This window comes from Bombina bombina, chromosome 2 (genome assembly GCF_027579735.1).
Source record: "Bombina bombina isolate aBomBom1 chromosome 2, aBomBom1.pri, whole genome shotgun sequence".
Classification (NCBI taxonomy): domain Eukaryota; kingdom Metazoa; phylum Chordata; class Amphibia; order Anura; family Bombinatoridae; genus Bombina; species Bombina bombina.
In genome coordinates this window covers 1038678391-1038703764 of record NC_069500.1, presented here as the reverse complement: position 1 = coordinate 1038703764, position 25374 = coordinate 1038678391, and the positions used below count along the sequence as shown (strand labels likewise).

The 25374-nt window shown below is 38.6% G+C and overlaps 1 protein-coding gene across 6 annotated transcripts in view; it reads left to right on the top strand.

The window, feature by feature from the left end:
• MFSD8 (major facilitator superfamily domain containing 8) overlaps window positions 1-10033 on the top strand; it is a 158474-nt gene extending 148441 nt beyond the window's left edge. For all 6 annotated transcript variants that reach the window (XM_053703641.1, XM_053703642.1, XM_053703646.1 and 3 more), the window contains one exon: window positions 9525-10033. In XM_053703641.1, coding sequence (XP_053559616.1) covers window positions 9525-9725 — 201 coding nt within the window. In that variant the 3' untranslated portion in view covers window positions 9726-10033. The remainder of the gene's footprint in view (window positions 1-9524) is intronic.
• Window positions 10034-25374: the final 15341 nt, after the last annotated feature.

Sequence of the window (25374 nt, the reverse complement as noted above, 5' to 3'; positions counted from 1 at the left end):
TTGTGTACTGCTGTCTGTTACTGTAGTGTCCCCAAGGTGCCAGCTGCTCTGAATTACAAAAGCCTGTTTACATGTTCAGTGTTCTATGCAGAGTAGGAAGAAGTATAAAGGAAGGGGAAATAAGCTAAGTTATCAGATACATAATGACTAGCACAGTACAAATCTATAGGAAAAAAATCTAAACTATTGTCCAGAATTCAAAAGAAAATCTATTTGGCCCCAACATAACATTATTCAAAAGTTTGTATTAGAGTATAACTAAAAACAATCACACATAGTTACCTGCATTTTGAATTCCATATCATGTCTCCCTGATCTTGAACGTTAATGCCAACCAATGTGTCAGTGCACTTCAGTGCCAGATGACCAAGTTGTAAGGTAAATTAAAGAGATATGAAACCCAAAAATTTTCTTTTGTAATTCAGACAGAGCAAACAAAAAGGTTCCCAAAGGGCTGCCTACTAACTAGAAGTTCTCTTAAACAATATGAGGTGAGGAGGAGCTTAGCACAGGTGGCTGAGCGTTTGTTCTCCAGCTTCAAGCACCTGGTGATGTTTTCCATGCACCTAGCCCTGAGGTGAAGGGCGGCTATCTGGCCAGCAGAGTACACACGCTGCCGGAACCCACAGCGAAATCCACCTCGCTAGAAGAGACCTCCTAGACCGTAGGAGATCGCAAGCCATACAAGCAAATCGATAATACTGAAAGGGATCATACATCCAGTATTGCTGATTTTTTTTTTTTTCCCCTGACTTCCTTTACCGCTACAAAAGGTAAATTTCTCAAGGACAAGAAAGTGTTAAAGGCTCAACACTACTGCACCAGTCGCTTCAGTAACTTTATCTGTCAATGTATCTTACTACCCCACAAGATAAAGCCTGTAAGGATAATCTTTAATCAAAGACTTGCATCAAACCCGCAATATAAGCTAACCATTCTATTCTCCAGTCTATAAACTCACCCTCCCACTCGGCGAAGAGACAGGTGGCCCTCCGGCGCGCTGCACAAGAGACTGACACCGGGATACAATGTGAGAGGCTTAAGGTGAGCCGTTGGAGCTGAGCGATCATCCTCCTCCCCCACCGATGCTGCGAGGGAGGAGGCGCCTGTAGAAGCCTGTCACTTTGGTGTTCAGCGGAGGGACGTGCATAGCTGTTCGGAACCTTAGTGAGAGGGCTAGTAAGCGGTCCCCTATTTCCAGTTCCTCCTCTTCCACCACTCGCCCTACCCGGTCCCGGAACCTGACGTGAGAGTTGCCGGTGAACCCCTCCCCCCCCCACCGGTGCTGCGTGGGAGGAGGTGGGCAGTGGAAAGTGAGCGCATCAAACCTTGAAAGCCGAAAAGCCTTATCTTCCTCCCCTGATAACGGGGAAAGGACTTTGCAGACCGGAGGCCACCGGCGAGCCTAGAACCCGCCTGAGAGCACCAAAACTGGGAAGGGTGAGTACATGCCTATACATAAAGTTATCTGATTTAACACAAGTCTAAAGTTAATAGAAAAAGGAAGAATAAAAGGGGAAAACAGAACTTTAACTAGGAGGGTAACAACTATAAACAAGATCCTTGAAAGACATAAAGAATATGAAGATTACAGCAAGAAAGGAATTTCTAACTAAGGAAGGGCCAAGACAAGAATCCTTCTTTCTTATATGTTAATCTATCTTAAAATAATAAAAATACCTCCCTTCATCCTATCTAAAAAGCTATAAAGGAACTTTCCTCTAGAACCACTAGCGAAGCGGAGATTACCCTACAGAGACACTCTTTTAAGCAGATCAAGTAGAAGAGTTGCAACAGAAAAACAGAGGGAGAAGGGAAAAGAAAAAAGAGAGAAAAGACTCAAAGAACAACAAGAGTCAATAAAATCTCTAAAGGAACAAACTCTATTGTAAAATTGACATTTTTTTTCCTCCTCTCTCTTAGCTACTCAAAGAAGGAAAAATAAAAGGGTGGAGGGAAGGAAAAGAGAGAAGGAGGTGGATGAGAGGGGAGAGAGTAAGAAAAAAGAAAATAAGAATTTCTTGGGACTGTCTTTATATTCAAACTATTACTGAATTGTGTCTTTAAGAGCTTATAGCCGAATATGTCTCTTTTTTTTTTTTGTATTAATTTTTTTATTATTTTGTTTCTGATGTGTTGGGTTTATCAAAGTGGACGGTAGACACTAAATGTTATATTAAAAAATCCTAATAGATAAATCATAGGAATTTAGCTCTCCACAGTCTTGACACAGTTCCACCCTAGGTTGGTTTCTTCTTTTTTTTTTTCTCATTTGTTTGTTCAATGAAAATACATGTTATGGTTACTGATGAATGACAAACTGTGAATTCATATATTTATTCTTGACCTGACTTAGAAGATACCATTAGCATTGCACTGTTCAAAACAAGATCAGGCTCAGGGGGGAAAAAGGGAAAGAAACTGATAGGTTAAGAGGATAAAACTAGAATATAAGGTTACTGCAGTAGAGGGGGAAAAAAAAAAGAGAAAAACTCCTTAGCCTTAGACGTTGATAGTAGATCACAAATAAAATACCCTGCCTAAACTCTATTTCTAATTAGACTAAAAACTGCCAATACTTAAAACCACACCCTTAAAAAAACTCACACTCCCTCTATTGGGGTTTCACCCCATCGTACTAAACACGATACACAATTAATATTTTAACTTAAGTCACCCCCTTCCCCCCCTCGTTCCCTCTCTCCCCCCCTACTATTTTTTTAGGGGGAAAGGGAGAGAGGGGCGAAACCACATACACTCTCCTTAATCACTTGCTCACTTATTAAAACAACTCACAATCCTTATTTATTTTTTTTTCTACTTATTTTTTTTTTATTTATTTTTTTTCTCCCCAACCCTCACATTAGCATCCCTATTTCACTTCCAACAATCCTTGGTGTTTAATTTTTCTCACAAATAGCACATGGACAAATTTTTAAACACTTCCCTCAAACCTTCCCCTTCAAGTATGGCAGGCAAACACAAAGAGAAAAAATCTAAAGGAGTTGTAGAAAATGTAACTGACATACATTCTATAACAAACTCAAACCCAATTAATGAGACAGTAAATATGCAGAACCTGGTACTTAGCATAGCAGAAGCGCTGACACCTAAGTTTGATACCCTAAAAACAGAAATAAAACAAGATATTGCTATGCTATCCCAGGAAGTAAAGCAGTTCTCAAGTAGACTGCAAGAGGCAGAACAAAGGGTTTCAGACTTAGAGGACCTGTCAGTAGAGCATGATTTAAGACTAAAAGAGACAGAGATCAAACTGTAAAAAATGCAGGCTAGACTTGAAGACTCTGAAAATAGGGCCCGTAGAAACAATATTAGGATAATAGGAATAACTGAAGGAAAGAAATTTGAAAATTTATCTCTATTCATAACAAACACCTTAGCCCAAATCCTTGGCATTACAGAAACACAGATAATAATTGAAAAGGCCCATAGAATTGGCCCAAGCCAGACTGACAATAAACCTAATGTTAGACCAAGACCAGTGATAGCACGCTTTCTCAATTTTCTAGATAAAACTAATATGATGCAACAGTACAGGAAGAAACAGCCCATCAACATTGAAGGAGCTAGAGAATATATATGTTTCAGGATTTCTCGGCTGAGACTTCTATGAGAAGGAAAGAGCTTGCACCTATATGCACAAAGCTAATCCATAGGGGCCTTAGGGCAACAATAATCTATCCATCCAAACTTAAAGTCATTACCTCCGAGAATACATACATATTTGATAACTCAAAAGAGGCAGAAAGATTTCTAACTGACCTAGAAACAACAAGTTAAACTCCCCCCCGTACTTATCAGAGGTGTTATGATCCCAATAATAAATATGCAGTCAAAAGCGAGCGACTTCCCCGCAGTTAAGGAGGAAAAAAGAAAAAGGGGGAGGCAGGCCCCTCTCCCTTTTCACATAATTGAGTTTCTTAATTTCCCTCTTTTTTTTTTTTTTTTTTTCCTCTTTCTCTTTCTCCCTCTTCCCCCTCTTTCCCTCCCTCTCTCTCCCCTCTTGCAGGAAGGTAACAGTCTCTAAGGGACTGATGACAAATTCTTTAGATAAACCTAAGATAATACCAGGGAACATAGAAAGAACATCTTTCCCCCCCTCTCTCGGTTCTTTTTACCTCCTTTTGAAAGTTGGCTAAGTACCTAAATTTTAATGACAAGTTCCTCTGATATAATTAAAATAATTTTATGGAATATAGGAGGTATAACTACCCCTATAAAAAGGAAAGCTATTGTCTCCCATATGCGCAAGCTCCAAGCCAATATAATGTTTCTTCAAGAAACGCACTTGGGCATGGAGGAAACACTTAAACTTAAGGGATCCTGGATCAAGGAGGTAGAAGCTTCACCTAGTATTGGAAGAAAGAGGGGAGTAGCAATTCTGTTCGGCAAGAGAATAGAGGCAGAGATACTGCAAACAAGGAGAGACCCAGAGGGGAGATTTTTAATGGTGAAAACAAGAATTCTTAATCAAATTTATACATTGTTAAATATATACGCGCCCAATGAGCTTGACTATGACTTTTGGAACCTAATTCAATCCATGACTCTGCTCCACTCAGAAGGTTATCTGATCATTGGAGGAGACTTTAATATGGCTCCACAGTCTCCGATAGACAGAGTGAGATACAGTAGTAAACAACTTAAAAATAAAAAGGATAAATTAGAAACAAAAATATTTAAGAACCTGTTTCAGAATTTAATGGTTAAAGATATATGGAGGGCACACAATCCTGATATACGGGAATATACTTGTCTTTCTAGAGCGCATAAAACGCTCTCTAGAATAGACCTTTTTTTAATAGATGAGAAACTTTGTTCAAGAAAAATAAAAACAGAAATCACTCCAATAATTATCTCAGATCACGCACCAATTATACTTGAGTTACAACTAGAACCATCTAGGAAAGCCCCATTGAGATTCAGGTTCCCATATCATCTGGCAAATGATTTCAAATTTAAAAATCATATAAAAAACAAATTTAAAGAATATATACAACTTAATATCGATTATATTGACAGGCCAGAGGTCTTCTGGGGGGCTGCAAAAGCAGTCATTAGAGGGGAGATAATAGCCTATGCTGCCAAGTTAACCAAGATTCTAAGGAAAAGAGAGAAAGAAGCCACTAATTTTGTGGTAAACTCATATAATCAGTTTCTCTTAACAAAGTCTTCCTTTAACTGGGCCAAATACATCAAGGCTAAAAAGGAGAGAGATGTCCTAATACTACTTATAGAAACTCAAAAAGACCTTAAATTCCGTGCCAAAATGTATCGTTTTGGCAATAAATCAGGCAAATTACTCGCTAATTTAGTAAAAGGAGAAAAAAAGCCAACCTTAATAGATAGAATACAACAAGAAGAATATACACTCACAAATCCAGAGGAAATTTTAAAGAGTTTTACAAATTATTATAAGGATGTATACTCTTTAAGAAAGGCTGATTTTGGACAATCCAGAGATTTCTGGAGTAAGTTAATTTGCCCCACAGTCTCAGAGGACATACTGAACATCTTAAATAAACCAATTACGGAGGAGGAAGTAAACAAAACAATAGTAAATATGTCACTTAATAAAGCGGCAGGCCCTGACGGGCTCCCCAATGAGGTTTATAAGATCTTGGCCCCGGAAGTCGCTCTCTACCTCTGTAATATGTACAATGATTTCTATGCCAATGGTAAACCGGTCCCACTAAGTTTCTCAGCCTCATTTACAACATTAATTCTGAAACCAGGCAAAGATCCAACCCAAAGAGAGTCGTACCGTCCTATAGCATTACTCAATTCAGAGTATAAGATATTGTCCTCAATCCTAGCAGAAAGATTACAAAACAGCCTAACTAACATAATTCACAAAGATCAAGCAGGGTTCCTTAAAAACCGAAATTCCGCCTCAAAAATTAGAGAAGTCTTGGTAATATCTGAACACTTCTTTCAAATGTCGGACGGGGAGCGGGAGGAGATGGATGCCCCTGACCTCGCCATAGTCACAATTGACGCAGAAAAGGCCTTTGACTCAGTCTTATTTACACATATCTACACGGCACTGGAGAAATTTGGTTTCTCGGGCAAGTTCCGCGATTTTATAGAAAATTTATATAAAAGGTCTAGGACAAATTTAATAGTTAATAATCTTACATCTATAGATATTGATATTCAAAGGGGTACGAGGCAGGGGTGTCCGCTCTCCCCCCTCTTGTTTGACATTGCCATAGAACCTCTGGCAATTATGATCAGACAGTCTTTGCAAGGCGTCAGGATATCTAATTATGAATTAAAAATTGCTCTATATGCTGATGACATCCTCTTATATATTGCAAACACAAAGATCAATATTCCCAAACTTTTACATATAATAACTAACTTTGGAACCTTCTCAGGTTATAAAATTAATGCATCAAAGTCAGAAATTTTCTGGCTCAGAAGAAAGACAGACTCAGTAAGTAATTGCCCTTTTAAGGAAGTAACAACATCTTTTAAATATCTCGGTATTAATATTCCAGTTAACCCGATGGACCTATATAAAATTAATATCTCAACAACCCTGATAACCATATATGAGAAATTAAAAATCTGGATTAATTTACCAATTTCTCTCTCCGGGAGAATTGCACTTTACAAGATGGTTCTCCTGCCTAAACTTCTATACGTGTTACAAAATATTCCTTTATTTATCTATGAAAAAGACATCCGATCACTAAACTCTGCAGTTAGAAATTTCTTATGGCAGGGAAAGAGGTCCAGGATATCAATATCTAAGCTCTCAGTGGGAAGAGAATTTGGAGGACTAGCTCTTCCAGATATAAGACTCTATAATCTTGCATTTCAGGCGCGAACGATAGCAGACTGGTTTTGCACTAAAAACTATGTAACTAACAATCAGTTGGATGAAAGCATTTGCACTCCTTTCCATCCTATAGGCTTGACCCACTGTTTACCAAGGAGGCTACCTATTGCAATTAAGAAATATAAGACATTCCTTAACCCTATCAAAGCTTGGTGGAAGATTGCTAATCGTTTAAAAGTTAATAGCAAAGTTTCACAGTACCTCCCAATAAAAGGGAACCCTGAGTTCCAACCAGGTATGAACTCGACAGTCTTCTGTAAATGGTACGAAGCAGATTTAAAAACAGTACTACAATTTCTCAATATAGGCGAAAAACGTATAAAATCCTTCGAAGAAATAAAAAATGAATTTAAATTGGCGAACAACCAATTTTTCGCATATTTACAAATAAGGCACTACATCACAGGCCTGACAAGAGAGGTAGGCTGGGACTGGAGCTGGGGTAAAATGGAGAACTGGCTAACACTCACTAGGGCTGGATATACCGCAATCTCTTACTGCTATTTATCCCTAATTAAAGCTAAGGGAACACCTATTTTGAAGCAGGTAGCCTCTGAGTGGAATAGACTAAGTGCTCCCAGTAATATAGACCCTCAGTTTATCCAAAAATCTATAAATAAAGTCAATCAGGCCACACTCTCTGCAACGTGGAGAGAGGCGCACATCAAATTACTGCACAAAGCATACTACACCCCAGAAAAGGGCTATAAATTACTTAATTTCAATTTTAATAAATGTCCAAAATGTTCATATATAGCAGCAGACTTTAAACACATGATATGGAGTTGTCCGAAAATCAGCCAGCTTTGGCTAAAAATTCAATTCTGGCTTAATAACACGGTTGGATTATCCCCTCTGGGTCTCACTCTTGTGCAAATAGTGTTTTGTTTAACTCAAGGAGAAAGACAACATCCCCAGGAAAAACTAGTAATACTAACAATACTAGCAGCTAGGTATCTTATCTTCAAAAAATGGAAAAGTCATAAATCGCCAACGGTTATGGAAATAAAAAATTGCCTCAAAAAGCAATGCATTCTTGAACAAAGAGACGTCAGTATGAACAATGAGAAGGATATAAAAATATTCTTTAAGAAATGGTCACTGTTCATTAAAAGTTTCCCTACTAATGAAAGAGAAAACCTAATCTTCCCCTTCAGAAATTCCGAACTTGTACAGTTAGAAATATGGTAGGGGAGGGGGGGGTTCACGAGGGAGAGAGAAAGAGCATCCCTCACACATGGTGGGGGAAAGGATATTTTTATTTTTATTATTTTTATTTTTATTATTTTTATTTATTTTATTTTATTTTTTTTTCTCCTCCTTTTTTCTTTTTCTCTTCTTTTTTTTTTTTTTTTTTTTTTTTCCCCCGACCTCAGGCTCTTCAAATTCTGGCTAGCCTGAGGCGGACATTACATTAGAAAAAAACAGGAAAAAATCAGCAACCTGATCCTTTGGGATTTATATAATTAGTTTGGAGGGGGAAAAAAAATAAAAAAAATGAATGTTTCTATTGTACTTTGATTTACATTTTCATGTGTATCCCCTAACTAAATTCTGTTGTTGTAACATGGTTGCTGATATGAAAATAAAGATTTAAAAAAAATAAACAATATGAGGTATGTAATTTGCATACAACTCTCTGTGGAGACTACACCGGGTGTTAAGCATCCAATTCCAATCCGCTTACTCTGCAGTCAAACACTGTCCTAGAAGATCCACTGTCTGTTGATAAAGCACTTAATGTCCTTTCGTTTAGTGGTCCTCTATTGGTCTTGGAAAGGATCAGTAAAGACGCCCCAAACATTCCCCTGTGGTGCTTCCACTAGCATCAGCCGCCTAGTAGTCTTTCCCAGACGAATAGAGGAGCACTAATGAAATGAAATTAAGTGTTTTATCAACAGACAGTGGATCTTCTAGGACAGTGTTTGATTGCAGAGTAAGCAAATTGGAAAAGCTGGTTAACATCCGGTGTGATCTCCACAAAGAGTGTATACATACTTCATATTGTTTGAGGGTACTTATAGAGGGAGTAGGCACTCCTTTGGAGACCTTTTTAATTGAGAATATTGTGTTACTGATGTATATTTAAGCTATTGCACTATGAGGAGAACCTTTGTGTGCTTCATTCATTTATTTATATATATATATATATTTTTTTTTTTAATGTATTCAGTAAAAAAATACATTTTTCTGTACTGTTAAGTCCCCCCAGCCCTTCTGATCTTTTCTGTAGGTAGTGGCTCCCTCCCACAAATTTTCTGCATCAGTGATCTCCTTCATATGGTAACGGGAGAGCTCCCTTACCATATGAAAGAAGATGCCTTCTCCCTCTGGCTGTGGTCTTAGCTGTCAGACAGCTGGGACCGCAGTTTGTGGGACAAAGTTAGATGTAGCAACTACGTCACAGGGTACACTGCCCAAAGTTCTCTGTGACATAGTAGCTACTTCCATTAGGCTTAACTGGTTAAAATTGCATCTGAATCATGAAAGAAAAAAAATGTAGGATTCACGTCCCTTTAATCTAAAATATTGTACAGTTATGAGTGACACACTAAAGAAAGGTATATGTAAGTTTTGTATTATTTGTGATTGTTCCATCTAGTCATTTTATTCATATAGGTAAACTGTAATTATTACTCATGTTTTTTTCTTTTAGGGTGTCTATATGGGCTGGTTAACTGCTTCTGGGAGTGCAGCTCGTACACTGGGACCTGTATTTGTCAGCCAGATCTACACACACTTTGGACCCAGATGGACCTTTGGTCTTATTTGTGCAATAGTGGCTCTTGCTGTATCCCACTTGATAGCTGTCTATAAAAGGCTTATTCCCTTTTCTGTTCGATATGGGAGGCTATAACATAAAGTAACCGTGGTAAATAACTGACAATCATACTGTATATATGCTCTTTTTTGGTTATTTTTAAGATTTAAGACATTAATTTATTGTAAAAAAAATAATAATAATAATTTTGTAACTTTTGTAATTAATTGCAAATTTACAAGCTACACAGGAGTTTTACTTTGAAACAAAATGTTTACTGCAATACTGTTTTTATAGGAATAATGCTTATTTATCATTTCTTTCATTGTATTATATTACCTGTACAGGTGTGTGTATAAGATATGTATAATATGTAAAAATTAAATAACTGTAAAATATTTTAATAGATACTGACAAAATGTTTTTTTTTTTGTTTAGTTTTTTTTGTTTGCTGGATTTTTTTATGTGAATGGAAAATAATTGTCAGATTACAAGTGGAGCAACATTTAACGATCCCGTTCACACACTAACTCAGCTAGAAGTAAGCTAGGCGTGTAGCGCTCATATTACAAGTTGAAAGTAAAACATTTTCGCTCACACACTAACCCGATGCGCACAAAAAGCCGAAGTTAGGATGTCGCACACGCATCAATGTATTCCCATAGAAGTTAAGGGAGCAAAAAAATGCGAAAAAACACCCTACTCACGTGCAAACCTGATTGCATATTCTCAAGGGCCCTAACCTGACATGAAAATATAAATATTTCACATTCCTATGTTCTTCACAAAGCAGAATGTTCTATTTATTCATAAAGACATATTTCTACATATAGCTGGTGGTATTTTGGTAAAATAACATAATTTATGTAAGAACTAACCCGATAAATTCATTTCTTTCATATTGGCAAGAGTCCATGAGCTAGTGACATATGGGATATACAATCCTACCAGGAGGGGCAAAGTTTCCCAAACCTCAAAATGCCTATAAATACACCCCTCACCACACCCACAATTCAGTTTAACGAATAGCCAAGCAGTGGGGTGATAAAGAAAGGAGTAGAAAGCATCAACAAAGGAAATTTGGAAATAATTGTGCTTTATACAAAAAATCATAACCACCATAAAAAGGGTGGGCCTCATGGACTCTTGCCAATATGAAAGAAATTAATTTATCAGGTAAGTTCTTACATAAATTATGTTTTCTTTCATGTAATTGGCAAGAGTCCATGAGCTAGTGACGTATGGGATATAAATACCCAAGATGTGGAGTCTTCCACTCAAGAGTCACTAGAGAGGGAGGGACTAAAACAAAACAGCCATATTCTGCTGAGAAAATAATCCACAACCCAAAAATAAGTTTATTTTCACTTTTGAAAGAAAAAACTTAAATCAAAAAGCAGAAGAATCAAACTGAAACAGCAGCCTGAAGAAGCAAATACATCAAAATGGTAGAATTTAGTAAATGTATGCAAAGAGGACCAAGTGGCTGCTTTGCAAATCTGATCGACTGAAGCTTCATTCTTAAAAGCCCATGAAGTGGAGACTGATCTAGTAGAATGAGCTGTAATTCTCTGAGGCGGGGATTGACCCGACTCCAAATAAGCTTGATGAATCAAAAGTTTCAACTAAGAAGCCAAGGAAATAGCAGAAGCTTTCTGACCTTTCCTAGGACCAGAAAATAAAACAAATAGACTAGAAGTCTTCCTGAAATTTTTAGTAGCTTCCACATAATATTTCAAAGCTCTTACCACATCCGAAGAATGTAAGGATCTCTCCAGAGAATTCTTAGGATTAGGACATAAAGAAGGGACAACAATTTCTCTACTAATGTTGTTAGAATTCACAACCTTAGGTAAAATTTGAAAAGAAGTCCGCAAAACTGCCTTATCCTGATGAAAAATCAGAAAAGGAGACTCACAAGAAAGAGCAGATAGCTCAGAAACTCTTCTAGCAGAAGAGATAGCCAAAAGGAACAACACTTTCCAAGAAAGTAGTTTAATGTCCAAAGAATGCATAGGTTCAAATGGAGGAGCCTGTAAAGCCCTCAGAACCAAATTAAGACTCCAAGGAGTTTGCAGAGCAGCTCTTGTCTGCTGATTTCCTCCCCCCACCTTCCTATGCTAAGGTCCAAAAGTGACCATATTAGAAGCTAATTTCCTCAGCATTGTCTATATTAGTTTACACAGGTCCAAAAGTGACCATTTAAGTCAATGAGGAATCCCCTGAAGCAATAACATAAAAAAAGAGGTTCAATCTTCTGACTCATAAACAACCATTGCAATGTTTTGCTTTTGTACTAGGTTATCTTGAAGAGTTACTTTATTTCTGTTAATTATGTTTTATGATGTCTAATATAAAATGTATAATCTACGAAACCTCAATAAAAATATAAATTAAAAAAAAAAAAAAAAAAAAAAGACTCCAAGGAGGAGAAATTGACTTAATGACAGGCTTAATACGAACTAAAGCCTGTACAAAACAGTGTATATCAGGAAGTATAGCAATCTTTCTGTGAAATAAAACAGAAAGAGCGGAGATTTGTCCTTTCAAGGAACTTGCAGACAAACCCTTATCCAAACCATCCTGAAGAAACTGCAAAATTCTAGGAATTCTGAAAGAATGCCAGGAGAATTTATGAGAAGAACACCATGAAATGTAAGTCTTCCAAACCCTATAATAAATCTTTCTAGAGACAGATTTACAAGCTTGTAACATAGTATTAATTACTGAATCAGAGAAACCTCTATGACTTAGAACTAAGCGTTCAATTTCCATACCTTCAAATTTAATGATTTGAGATCCTGATGGAAAAACGGACCTTGATATAGTAGGTCCGGCCGTAACGGAAGTGGCCAAGGCGGGCAACTGGACATCCAAACCAGATCCGCATATCAAAACCTGTGTGGCCATGCTGGAGCCACCAGCAACACAAAAGACTGTTCCATGATGATTTTGGAAATCACTCTTGGAAAGAGAACTAGAGGCGGGAAGATGTAAGCAGGTTATTAACACCATGAAGTGTCAGCGCATCCACTGCTTCCGCCTGAACATCCCTGGACCTGGACAGGTATCTGGGAAGTTTCTTGTTTAGATGAGAGGCCATGAGAACTATCTCTGGAAGCCCCCACATCTGAACAATCTGATAGAATACATCTGGATGGAGAGACCACTCCCCTGGATGTAAAGTCTGGCGGCTGAGATAATCCGCCTCCCAATTGTCTACACCTGGGATATGTACCACAGAGATTAGACAGGAGCTGGATTCCGCCCAAGCAAGTATCCGAGATACTTCTTTCATAGCTTGGCGACTGTGAGTCTCACCCTGATGATTGACATAAGCCACAGTTGTGATATTGTCTGTCTGAAAACAAATGAACGGTTCTCTCTTTAGCAGAGGCCAGAACTGAAGAGCCCTGAGAATTGCACGGAGTTCTAAAATATTTATTGATAATCTCGCCTCTTGAGATTTCCAAACCCCTTGTGCTATCAGAGACCCCCAAACAGCTCCCCAACCTGAAAGACTCGCATCTGTTGTGATCACAGTCCAGGTTGGGCGAACAAAAGAAGCCCCTTGAACCAAACGATGGTGATCTATCCACCATGTCAGAGAGTGTCGTACATTGGGATTCAAGGATATTAATTGTGATATCTTTGTATAATCCCTGCACCATTGATTCAGCATACAAAGCTGTAGAGGTCTCATGTGAAAACGAGCAAAGGGGATTGCGTCCGATGCTGCAGTCATGAGACCTAAAACTTCCATGCACATAGCCACTGAAGGGAATGACTGAGACTGAAGGAGCCGACATGCTGCAACCAATTTTAAACGTCTCTTGTCTGTTAGAGACAGAGTCATGGACACTGAATATATCTGGAAGCCTAAAAAGGTGACCCTTGTCTGAGGAATCAAGAAACTTTATGGTAAATTGATCCTCCAACCATGTTTCCGAAGAAACAACACTAGTTGATTCGTGTGAGATTCTGCAGTATGTAAAGATTGAGCTAGTACCAAGATATCGTCCAAATAAGGAAACACAGCAATACCCTGTTCTCTGATTACAGATAGTAGGGCACCCAGAACCTTTTAAATGATTCTTGGAGCTGTTGCTAGGCCAAATGGAAGAGCAACAAATTGGTAATGCTTGTTTAGAAAAGAGAATCTCAGAAACTGATAGTGTTCTGGATGAATCGGAATATGAAGGTATGCATCCTGCAATTCTATTGTGGACATATAATGTCCTTGCTGAACAAAAGGCAGAATAGTCCTTATAGTCACCATCCTCATAGCCTGAGGAAACAGCCTGTGGTGGCTGAGAAACATGTCGCTGTTTTTAAAATAAAAGTTTTTAAATATACACTTGCTTTATCACAATTATTCTGCTCCTGTTTGGGGGCAGAGTGTGTGTGCTAGTTCTATCTTCCAAAGTGGTGATTTTCTGCATCCTGCAAATTGGATTCCACAGTCCACTGGGCGGCTGAGAGGTCCCAGTACTGCTGATATTGCACCTGGTGGTGCTTTGTTTCCTGTAAGTACAACCTTTAATCCTTTCTTATCTGGTGTACAAACGTTACTGGGCTATGTGTGTGCCTTTTTTGCCCTTATAGGCATCATAGGATAGACCCTCGCCAAGGATCATCTCTATCTGGCTGGAGACACCAGTGAGCTGGACCACTGTTTGATGTTCCAGGCTGCCACAATAGCACTATTTGGGTGCGCTACTCTTGTGAGTATATTTCCTATCCTGCTGATGTTTTGTATCTGACTGCCGTGACGTTACTAGGCCATGTTGGCGCCTCTGTGCTTCTTTCTCTTATAGAATGCTCTGAATCCAATGATTTTGGACAGATTTTATCCAAAAATCCTTGAAAAACCTTAATCTGCCCCCTACCAGCTGAGCTGGAATGAGGGCCGCACCTTCATGCGGACTTAGGGGCAGACTTTGGTTTTCTAAATGGCTTGGATTTATTCCAATTTGAGGAAGGCTTCCAACTGGAAGCAGATTCCTTGGGAGGAGGATTGAGTTTTTGTTCCTTATTCTGACGAAAGGAACGAAAACGGTTAGAAGCCTTAGATTTACCCTTAGGTTTTTTTATCCTGAGGCAAAAAAACTCCTTTTCCTCCAGTGATAGTTGAGATAATAGAATCCAACTGAGAACCAAATAAATTATTACCTTGGAAAGAAAGAGATAGTAATCTAGATTTAGATGTCATATCAGCATTCCAAGATTTAAGCCACAAAGCTCTTCTAGCTAATACAGCTAAAGACATGGATCTAACATTAATTTTGATATCAAAAATGGCATCACAAATAAAAGGATTAGCATGTTGCAGTAAGCGAACAATGCTAGATATGTCAGAATCCAATTCATGTTGCGCTAAATTTTCCAACCAGAAAGTTGATGCAGCCGCAACATCACCCAAAGAAATAGCAGGTCTGAGAAGATGACCTGAATATAAATAGGCCTTCCTTAGATAAGATTCAAGCTTCCTATCTAAAGGATCCTTAAAGGAAGTGCTATCTTCCATAGGAATAGTGGTACGTTTAGCAAGAGTAGAAATAGCCCCATCAACTTTGGGGATCTTTTCCCAAAACTCTATAGATTTTGCTGGTAAAGGATACAATCTCTTAAACCTTGAAGAAGGAATAAAAGAAGTACCTGGCTTATTCCATTCCCTAGAAATCATATCAGAAATAGCCTCAGGAATGGGGAAAACACCTGGGGAAACCACAGGAGGTTTAAAAACAGCATTTAAACGTTTATTAGACTGAACGTCAATAGGACTGGTTACCTCAATATCCAAAGTAATTAACACTTCTTTTAATAAAGAACGCATATACTCTATTTTAAATAAATAAGTAGATTTGTCAGTGTCAATATCTGAGGAAGGATCTTCTGTTTCAGTTAGATCCTCATTAGAAGAGGATGAATTATTATGTTGTTGGTCATTTGAAATTTCATCAGCTAAATGAGAAGTTTTAAAAGACCTTTTACGTTTATTAGAAGGTGGAAATGCAGACAAAGCCTTCATAATAGATTCAGAAACAAAATCTTTAAAATTTACAGGTATATCATGCACATTAGAAGTTGAAGGAACTGCAACTGGCAATGTACTATTACTGATAGAAACACTATCTGCATGTAAAAGTTTATCATGAGAACTATTACAAATGACATTCGGTGGAATAATTTCTACAATTTTACAACAAATGCACTTAGCTTTGGTAGAACCGATGTCAGGCAGCAATGTTCCAGCAGAAACTTCAGAGACAGGATCGGATTGGGACATCTTGCTCAATGTAAAAGAAAAACAACATATAAAGCAAAATTATCTATTTCCTTAAATGACAGTTTCAGGAATGGGAAAAAATGCAAAAGCATAGGCCTCTTGATAGAGAAGAAAGCAGGAGGCAAACATGAATGGGGTATTGAAATAATGAAAAATTTGGCGGCAAGTATGACGCACAACGTAACGTAAACTTTTTTGGCCCCAAAAATGACCGGAAATGACACACTTGCTTCACTAATGACGCCGCCGTGTGAAAGGTCTCGGCATCACGTATGACGCCGGAAATGACGAAGTTGCGCCATATACGTATCTTTTCGCGCCAAAAAAAGTTCGCGCCAAAAATGACGCAATAAAGTCTAACATTTGACGCACCCGCGGGCCTAACACCCACAATTGCAAAAAAAGTAGTCAAAATGAAAAAAAGACTAAACCCCAGGTAAGAAATAAATTTCTTAAAGTGTTTACATTCTCAAATATGAAACTGACAGTCTGCAGAAGGAAATACATGAACCTGACTCATGGCAAATATAAGTACAATACATATATTTAGAACTTTATATAAATGCATAAAGTGCCAAACCATAGCTGAGAGTGTCTTTGTAATAAAAACATACTTACCAAAAGACACCCATCCACACATAGCAGATAGCCAAACCAGTACTAAAACAGTTATTAGTAGAGGTAATGGTAAATTGAGAGTATATTGTCGATCTGAAAAGGGAGGTAGGAGATGAATCTCTACGACCGATAACAGAGAACCTATGAAATAGACCCCCGTTAGGGAAATCATCGTAATCAAATAAGTGATACTCCCTTCACGTCCCTCTGACATTCACTGTACTCTGAGAGGAATCGGGCTTCAACAATGCTGAGAAGCGCACATCAACGTAGAAATCTTAGCACAAACTTACTTCACCACCTTCATAGGAGGCAAAGTTTGTAAAACTGAATTGTGGGTGTGGTGAGGGGTGTATTTATAGGCATTTTGAGGTTTGGGAAACTTTGCCCCTCCTGGTAGGATTGTATATCCCATATGTCACTAGCTCATGGACTCTTGCCAATTACATGAAAGATATATATATATATATATCAGGGGCGTATTATGTCCTAGGTAAACAAGGCATGTGTCTAGGGTGGCAGATTTGGGAGGGGGGGCAGGGGCAACAGTGACAATTCCCTCATAGGACCATAGCCAACGTGATGTTAGTGAGTGGCTGCAGTCGGTACTTTTTCAGCTCTGGTATCACACTTTCTAAGAAATCAAACGGCAAATAATGGATGCAGAAAGGCATATAGACAGTGAAAGCAGTGGTGCCGTGGTGGTAGTCCTGGACCCGCATACCCCGTAGGTAAGAGGAGCCCACCTTGTGTACCACCATACAGCCCTAGTTCCTATGCCTGATATTTGATAACATTTACTTTTGTATGCAGCAGCATATTTAATTCAGCTGAAGTGCAATGGGGGCGTGACCCTGCCCACCACACTGCATCTGCTGACAGTCCCTGCTTTAAATGCCACAATGTGGGCTCTTGCAGCTGCTGGAGTGATACATCCTATGTGCATGGGTCACACAGCCTCTTCACTGCATGTGCGCATAGTCTGGGATTGCTCTGGGGGCACCATGTGCCAAAATAAATTATGAGAATAACAGTTATGAGAAGCTATGATAATAATCTTAGTATTATATTATGCTTATCAATGAACACCACTTTCTGTGCTGAACTATGCACCACTGGGTGATCTTTTATTATTATTATTATCAGTTATTTGTGGAGTGCCAACAGGTTCCGCAGCACTAAAGATATGGGTCTAATATACAAGGTGACAGTTATCGGAGGCAAAGGGATAGAGGGCCCTGCTATATATATATATATATATATATATATATATATATATTCCTCCATGTTTATTTGCACTCACAATGTAGTTGGGTCATCAACCAGAATGCGAAGTCAATAGTACTCACAGTCTGTTTCAATGAAGGTCTGCACTCGCTGGATTTAGATACAGGATTAAATATTTATTGTGGTAACGTTTCGGGGTTTGCAGACCCCTTCCTCTGACCAGTCTGCAAACCCCAAAACGTTACCACAATAAATATTTAATCCTGTATCTAAATCCAGCTAGTGCAGTCCATTGAGACAGACTATATATATATATATATATATATATATATATATATATATACACAGTATATACATTTATACACACACACACCGGCCACTTTATTAGGTACACCTGTTAAATTGCTTGCTAACACAAATTGATAATTGGCCAATCACAGGGCAGCAACTTAATGCATTTAGGCATCTAGACGTGGTGAATATGACTTGTTGAAGTTCGAACCAAGCATCAGAATGGGGAAGAAGGGGAATTTAGGTGACTTTGAACGTGGCATGGTTGTTGCTGTCAGACGGGCTAGTCTGAGTATTTAAAAACTGCTGATCTACTGGAATTTTCACACACAACCATCTCTAGGGTTTACAGAGAATGGTCCAAAAAAGAGAAAATATCTAGTGAGCATCAGTTATGTGGACAAAAATGCCTTGTTGATATCAGAGGTCAGAGGAGAATGGGCAAACTGGTTCCAGATTATGGAAAGGCAACAGTAGTTAAAAAAAAACACTCGTTAAAACCAAGGTATGCAGAATATCATCTCTAAATGCACAACACGTCGAACCTTGAAGCAGATGGGCTACAGCAGCAGAAGACCACACCGGGTGCCACTCCTGTCAGCTAAGAACAGGAAACTGAGGCTACAATTCGCACAGGCTCAGCAAAATTCGAAGAGAGAGAGAGAAAACATAATTTATGTAAGAACTTACCTGATAAATTCATTTCTTTCATATTAGCAAGAGTCCATGAGCTAGTGACGTATGGGATATACATTCCTACCAGGAGGGGCAAAGTTTCCCAAACCTCAAAATGCCTATAAATACACCCCTCACCACACCCACAATTCAGTTTAACGAATAGCCAAGAAGTGGGGTGATAAAAAAGTGCGAAAGCATAAAAAATAAGGAATTGGAATAATTGTGCTTTATACAAAAATCATAACCACCACAAAAAAAGGGCGGGCCTCATGGACTCTTGCTAATATGAAAGAAATGAATTTATCAGGTAAGTTCTTACATAAATTATGTTTTCTTTCATGTAATTAGCAAGAGTCCATGAGCTAGTGACGTATGGGATAATGATTACCCAAGATGTGGATCTTTCCACACAAGAGTCACTAGAGAGGGAGGGATAAAATAAAGACAGCCAATTCCTGCTGAAAATAATCCACACCCAAAATAAAGTTTAATGAAAAACATAAGCAGAAGATTCAAACTGAAACCGCTGCCTGAAGTACTTTTCTACCAAAAACTGCTTCAGAAGAAGAAAATACATCAAAATGGTAGAATTTAGTAAAAGTATGCAAAGAGGACCAAGTTGCTGCTTTGCAAATCTGATCAATCGAAGCTTCATTCCTAAACGCCCAGGAAGTAGAAACTGACCTAGTAGAATGAGCTGTAATCCTCTGAGGCGGAGTTTTACCCGACTCAACATAGGCAAGATGAATTAAAGATTTCAACCAAGATGCCAAAGAAATGGCAGAAGCTTTCAGGCCTTTTCTAGAACCGGAAAAGATAACAAATAAACTAGAAGTCTTTCGGAAAGACTTAGTAGCTTCAACATAATATTTCAAAGCTCTAACAACATCCAAAGAATGCAACGATTTCTCCTTAGAATTCTTAGGATTAGGACATAATGAAGGAACCACAATTTCTCTACTAATGTTGTTGGAATTCACAACTTTAGGTAAAAATTCAAAAGAAGTTCGCAACAACGCCTTATCCTGATGAAAAATCAGAAAAGGAGACTCACAAGAAAGAGCAGATAATTCAGAAACTCTTCTGGCAGAAGAGATTGCCAAAAGGAACAAAACTTTCCAAGAAAGTAATTTAATGTCCAATGAATGCATAGGTTCAAACGGAGGAGCTTGAAGAGCCCCCAGAACCAAATTCAAACTCCAAGGAGGAGAAATTGACTTAATGACAGGTTTGATACGAACCAAAGCTTGTACAAAACAATGAATATCAGGAAGAATAGCAATCTTTCTGTGAAAAAGAACAGAAAGAGCAGAGATTTGACCTTTCAAGGAACTTGCGGACAAACCCTTATCTAAACCATCCTGAAGAAACTGTAAAATTCTCGGTATTCTAAAAGAATGCCAAGAAAAATGATGAGAAAGACACCAAGAAATATAAGTCTTCCAGACTCTATAATATATCTCTCTAGATACAGACTTACGCGCCTGTAACATAGTATTAATCACAGAGTCAGAGAAACCTCTTTGACCAAGAATCAAGCGTTCAATCTCCATACCTTTAAATTTAAGGATTTCAGATCCTGATGGAAAAAAGGACCTTGCGACAGAAGGTCTGGTCTTAACGGAAGAGTCCACGGTTGGCAAGAGGCCATCCGGACAAGATCCGCATACCAAAACCTGTGAGGCCATGCCGGAGCTACCAGCAGAACAAACGAGCATTCCTTCAGAATCTAGGAGATTACTCTTGGAAGAAGAACTAGAGGCGGAAAGATATAGGCAGGATGATACTTCCAAGGACGTGATAATGCATCCACTGCCTCCGCCTGAGGATCCCGGGATCTGGACAGATACCTGGGAAGTTTCTTGTTTAGATGAGACGCCATCAGATCTATTTCTGGAAGTTCCCACATTTGAACAATCTGAAGAAATACCTCTGGGTGAAGAGACCATTCGCCCGGATGCAACGTTTGGCGACTGAGATAATCCGCTTCCCAATTGTCTATACCTGGGATATGAACCGCAGAGATTAGACAGGAGCTGGATTCCGCCCAAACCAAAATTCGAGATACTTCTTTCATAGCCAGAGGACTGTGAGTCCCTCCTTGATGATTGATGTATGCCACAGTTGTGACATTGTCTGTCTGAAAACAAATGAACGATTCTCTCTTCAGAAGAGGCCAAAACTGAAGAGCTCTGAAAATTGCACGGAGTTCCAAAATATTGATCGGTAATCTCACCTCCTGAGATTCCCAAACTCCTTGTGCCGTCAGAGATCCCCACACAGCTCCCCAACCTGTGAGACTTGCATCTGTTGAAATTACAGTCCAGGTCGGAAGCACAAAAGAAGCCCCCTGAATTAAACGATGGTGATCTGTCCACCGCGTTAGAGAGTGTCGTACAATCGGTTTTAAAGATATTAATTGTGATATCTTTGTGTGATCCTTGCACCATTGATTCAGCATACAGAGCTGAAGAGGCCGCATGTGAAAACGAGCAAAGGGGATCGCGTCCGATGCAGCAGTCATAAGACCTAGAATTTCCATGCATAAGGCTACCGAAGGGAATGATTGTGACTGAAGGTTTCGACAAGCTGAAATCAATTTTAGACGTCTCTTGTCTGTTAAAGACAGAGTCATGGACACTGAATCTATCTGGAAACCCAGAAAAGTTACCCTTGTCTGAGGAATCAATGAACTTTTTGGTAAATTGATCCTCCAACCATGATCTTGAAGAAACAACACAAGTCGATTCGTATGAGATTCTGCTAAATGTAAAGACTGAGCAAGTACCAAGATATCGTCCAAATAAGGAAATACCACAATACCCTGTTCTCTGATTACAGACAGAAGGGCACCGAGAACCTTTGTAAAAATTCTTGGAGCTGTAGCTAGGCCAAACGGCAGAGCCACAAACTGGTAATGCTTGTCCAGAAAAGAGAATCTCAGGAACTGAAAATGATCTGGATGAATCGGAATATGCAGATATGCATCCTGTAAATCTATTGTGGACATATAATGCCCTTGCTGAACAAAAGGCAAGATAGTCCTTACAGTTACCATTTTGAACGTTGGTATCCTTACATAACGATTCAATATTTTTAGATCCAGAACTGGTCTGAAGGAATTCTCCTTCTTTGGTACAATGAAGAGATTTGAATAAAACCCCATCCCCTGTTCCGGAACTGGAACTGGCATAATTACTCCAGCCAACTCTAGATCTGAAACACAATTCAGAAATGCTTGAGCTTTCACTGGATTTACTGGGACACGGGAAAGAAAAAATCTCTTCACAGGAGGTCTCATCTTGAAACCAATTCTGTACCCTTCTGAAACAATGTTCTGAATCCAAAGATTGTGAACAGAATTGATCCAAATTTCTTTGAAAAAACGTAACCTGCCCCCTACCAGCTGAGCTGGAATGAGGGCCGCACCTTCATGTGGACTTAGAAGCAGGCTTTGCCTTTCTAGCAGGCTTGGATTTATTCCAGACTGGAGATGGTTTCCAAACTGAAGGAAGAAGGATCAGGCTTTTGTTCTTTGTTGAAACGAAAGGAACGAAAACGATTATTAGCCCTGTTTTTACCCTTAGATTTTTTATCCTGTGGTAAAAAAGTTCCTTTCCCACCAGTAACAGTTGAGATAATAGAATCCAACTGAGAACCAAATAATTTGTTACCCTGGAAAGAAATGGAAAGTAGAGTTGATTTAGAAGCCATATCAGCATTCCAAGTCTTAAGCCATAAAGCTCTTCTAGCTAAAATAGCTAGAGACATAAACCTGACATCAACTCTGATAATATCAAAAATGGCATCACAGATAAAATTATTAGCATGCTGAAGAAGAATAATAATATCATGAGAATCATGATCTGTTACTTGTTGCGCTAAAGTTTCCAACCAAAAAGTTGAAGCTGCAGCAACATCAGCCAATGATATAGCAGGTCTAAGAAGATTACCTGAACACAGATAAGCTTTTCTTAGAAAGGATTCAATTTTCCTATCTAAAGGATCCTTAAACGAAGTACCATCTGACGTAGGAATAGTAGTACGTTTAGCAAGGGTAGAAATAGCCCCATCAATTTTAGGGATTTTGTCCCAAAATTCTAATCTGTCAGACGGCACAGGATATAATTGCTTAAAACGTTTAGAAGGAGTAAATGAATTACCCAATTTATCCCATTCTTTGGAAATTACTTCAGAAATAGCATTAGGAACAGGAAAAACTTCTGGAATAACCACAGGAGATTTAAATACCTTATCTAAACGTTTAGAATTAGTATCAAGAGGACCAGAATCCTCTATTTCTAAAGCAATTAGTACTTCTTTAAGTAAAGAACGAATAAATTCCATTTTTAATAAATATGAAGATTTATCAGCATCAATCTCTGAAACAGAATCCTCTGAACCAGAAGAGACATCAGAATCAGAATGATGATGTTCATTTAAAAATTCATCTGTAGAAAGAGAAGTTTTAAAAGATTTTTTATGTTTACTAGAAGGAGGAATAACAGACATAGCCTTCTTGATGGATTCAGAAACAAAATCTCTTATGTTATCAGGAACATTCTGCACCTTAGATGTTGAAGGAACTGCAACAGGCAATGGTACATTACTAAAGGAAATATTATCTGCATTAACAAGTTTGTCATGACAATTAATACAAACAACAGCCGGAGGAATAGCTACCAAAAGTTTACAGCAGATACACTTAGCTTTGGTAGTTCCAGCACTAGACAGCGATTTTCCTGAAGTATCTTCTGACTCAGATGCAACGTGAGACATCTTGCAATATGTAAGAGAAAAAACAACATATAAAGCAAAATTAATCAAATTCCTTAAATGACAGTTTCAGGAATGGGAAAAAATGCCAAAGAACAAGCTTCTAGCAACCAGAAGCAATGAAAAATGAGACTTAAATAATGTGGAGACAAAAGCGACGCCCATATTTTTTTAGCGCCAAATAAGACGCCCACATTATTTGGCGCCTAAATGCTTTTGGCGCCAAAAATGACGCCACATCCGGAACGCCAACATTTTTGGCGCAAAAGAACGTCAAAAAATTACGCAACTTCCGGCGACACGTATGACGCCGGAAACGGAAAAGATTTTTTGCGCCAAAAAAGTCAGCGCCAAGAATGACGCAATAAAATGAAGCATTTTCAGCCCCCGCGAGCCTAACAGCCCACAGGGAAAAAAGAGTCAAATTTTTAAGGAAAGAAAAAATGATTGATTCAAATGCATTATCCCAAATATGAAACTGACTGTCTGAAAATAAGGAATGTTGAACATTCTGAGTCAAGGCAAATAAATGTTTGAATACATATATTTAGAACTTTATAAATAAAGTGCCCAATCATAGCTTTAGAGTGTCATAGAAAATAAGACTTACTTACCCCAGGACACTCATCTACATGTTTGTAGAAAGCCAAACCAGTACTGAAACGAGAATCAGCAGAGGTAATGGTATATAAATAAGAGTATATCGTCGATCTGAAAAGGGAGGTAAGAGATGAATCTCTACGACCGATAACAGAGAACCTATGAAATAGACCCCGTAGAAGGAGATCACTGCATTCAAATAGGCAATACTCTCCTCACATCCCTCTGACATTCACTGCACGCTGAGAGGAAAACCGGGCTCCAACCTGCTGCGGAGCGCATATCAACGTAGAATCTAGCACAAACTTACTTCACCACCTCCATAGGAGGCAAAGTTTGTAAAACTGAATTGTGGGTGTGGTGAGGGGTGTATTTATAGGCATTTTGAGGTTTGGGAAACTTTGCCCCTCCTGGTAGGAATGTATATCCCATACGTCACTAGCTCATGGACTCTTGCTAATTACATGAAAGAAAAACAAACACATACATTCACCCTTCTACCTTTTGTGCTGGAATTTGTCATCATTGTTTCCTGTGTCTTTAACAGGACATATAGACATTATTATTTGGGGACTGTTTTCCTTTTTGGAGAGTTCTTAATGTTAACAATTTTTCTTTACCTATTGGTACTCTCTTATGCATATTATTTCCCCATCTTTACTATTTTTTGTATTTCTTGTACAAGATATGACAAGTCCACGAATTTCATCCTTACTTATGGAATTACGCCTCCTGTTTAGCAGGAAGTGGCAAAGAGCACCACAGCAGAGCTGTATATATAGCTCCTCCCTTCCCTCCCCCTCCAATCATTCTCTCTGCCTGTGTTAGTGATAGGAAGAGGTAAAGTGAGGTGTTAGTTTAGATTCTTCAATCAAGAAGTTTTTTTATTTTAAAATGGTGCCAGTGAGTACTATTTTCCTCAGGGAGAAATTGTCAGTCTATAACTTGCCAAGAGGAGTGGAGACATTTTATTTTTCTGCCCTAATGTTGATGATCTTAGCAAATGTTATGTAAGATCCATGCTGGTTCCCACAGAGCAGTTGAAGGTAGTGTAAAGAGAGATCTTCAGTGTGGAGAACCGTGTTATGCTACAAGCAGCATTGAGGTATGTTCAGTCATTTGTTTCTGGGGAGACTTGATGCATCAGAACAGGCTGACATTATTCCCTATCTGGGGAGGGGTAATCAGTATGCACTATATGTATGGAAATGGTGTACCTAGAATTCCCTTATATTGATTGCTAAATATGTCTAATATTCAGTATGG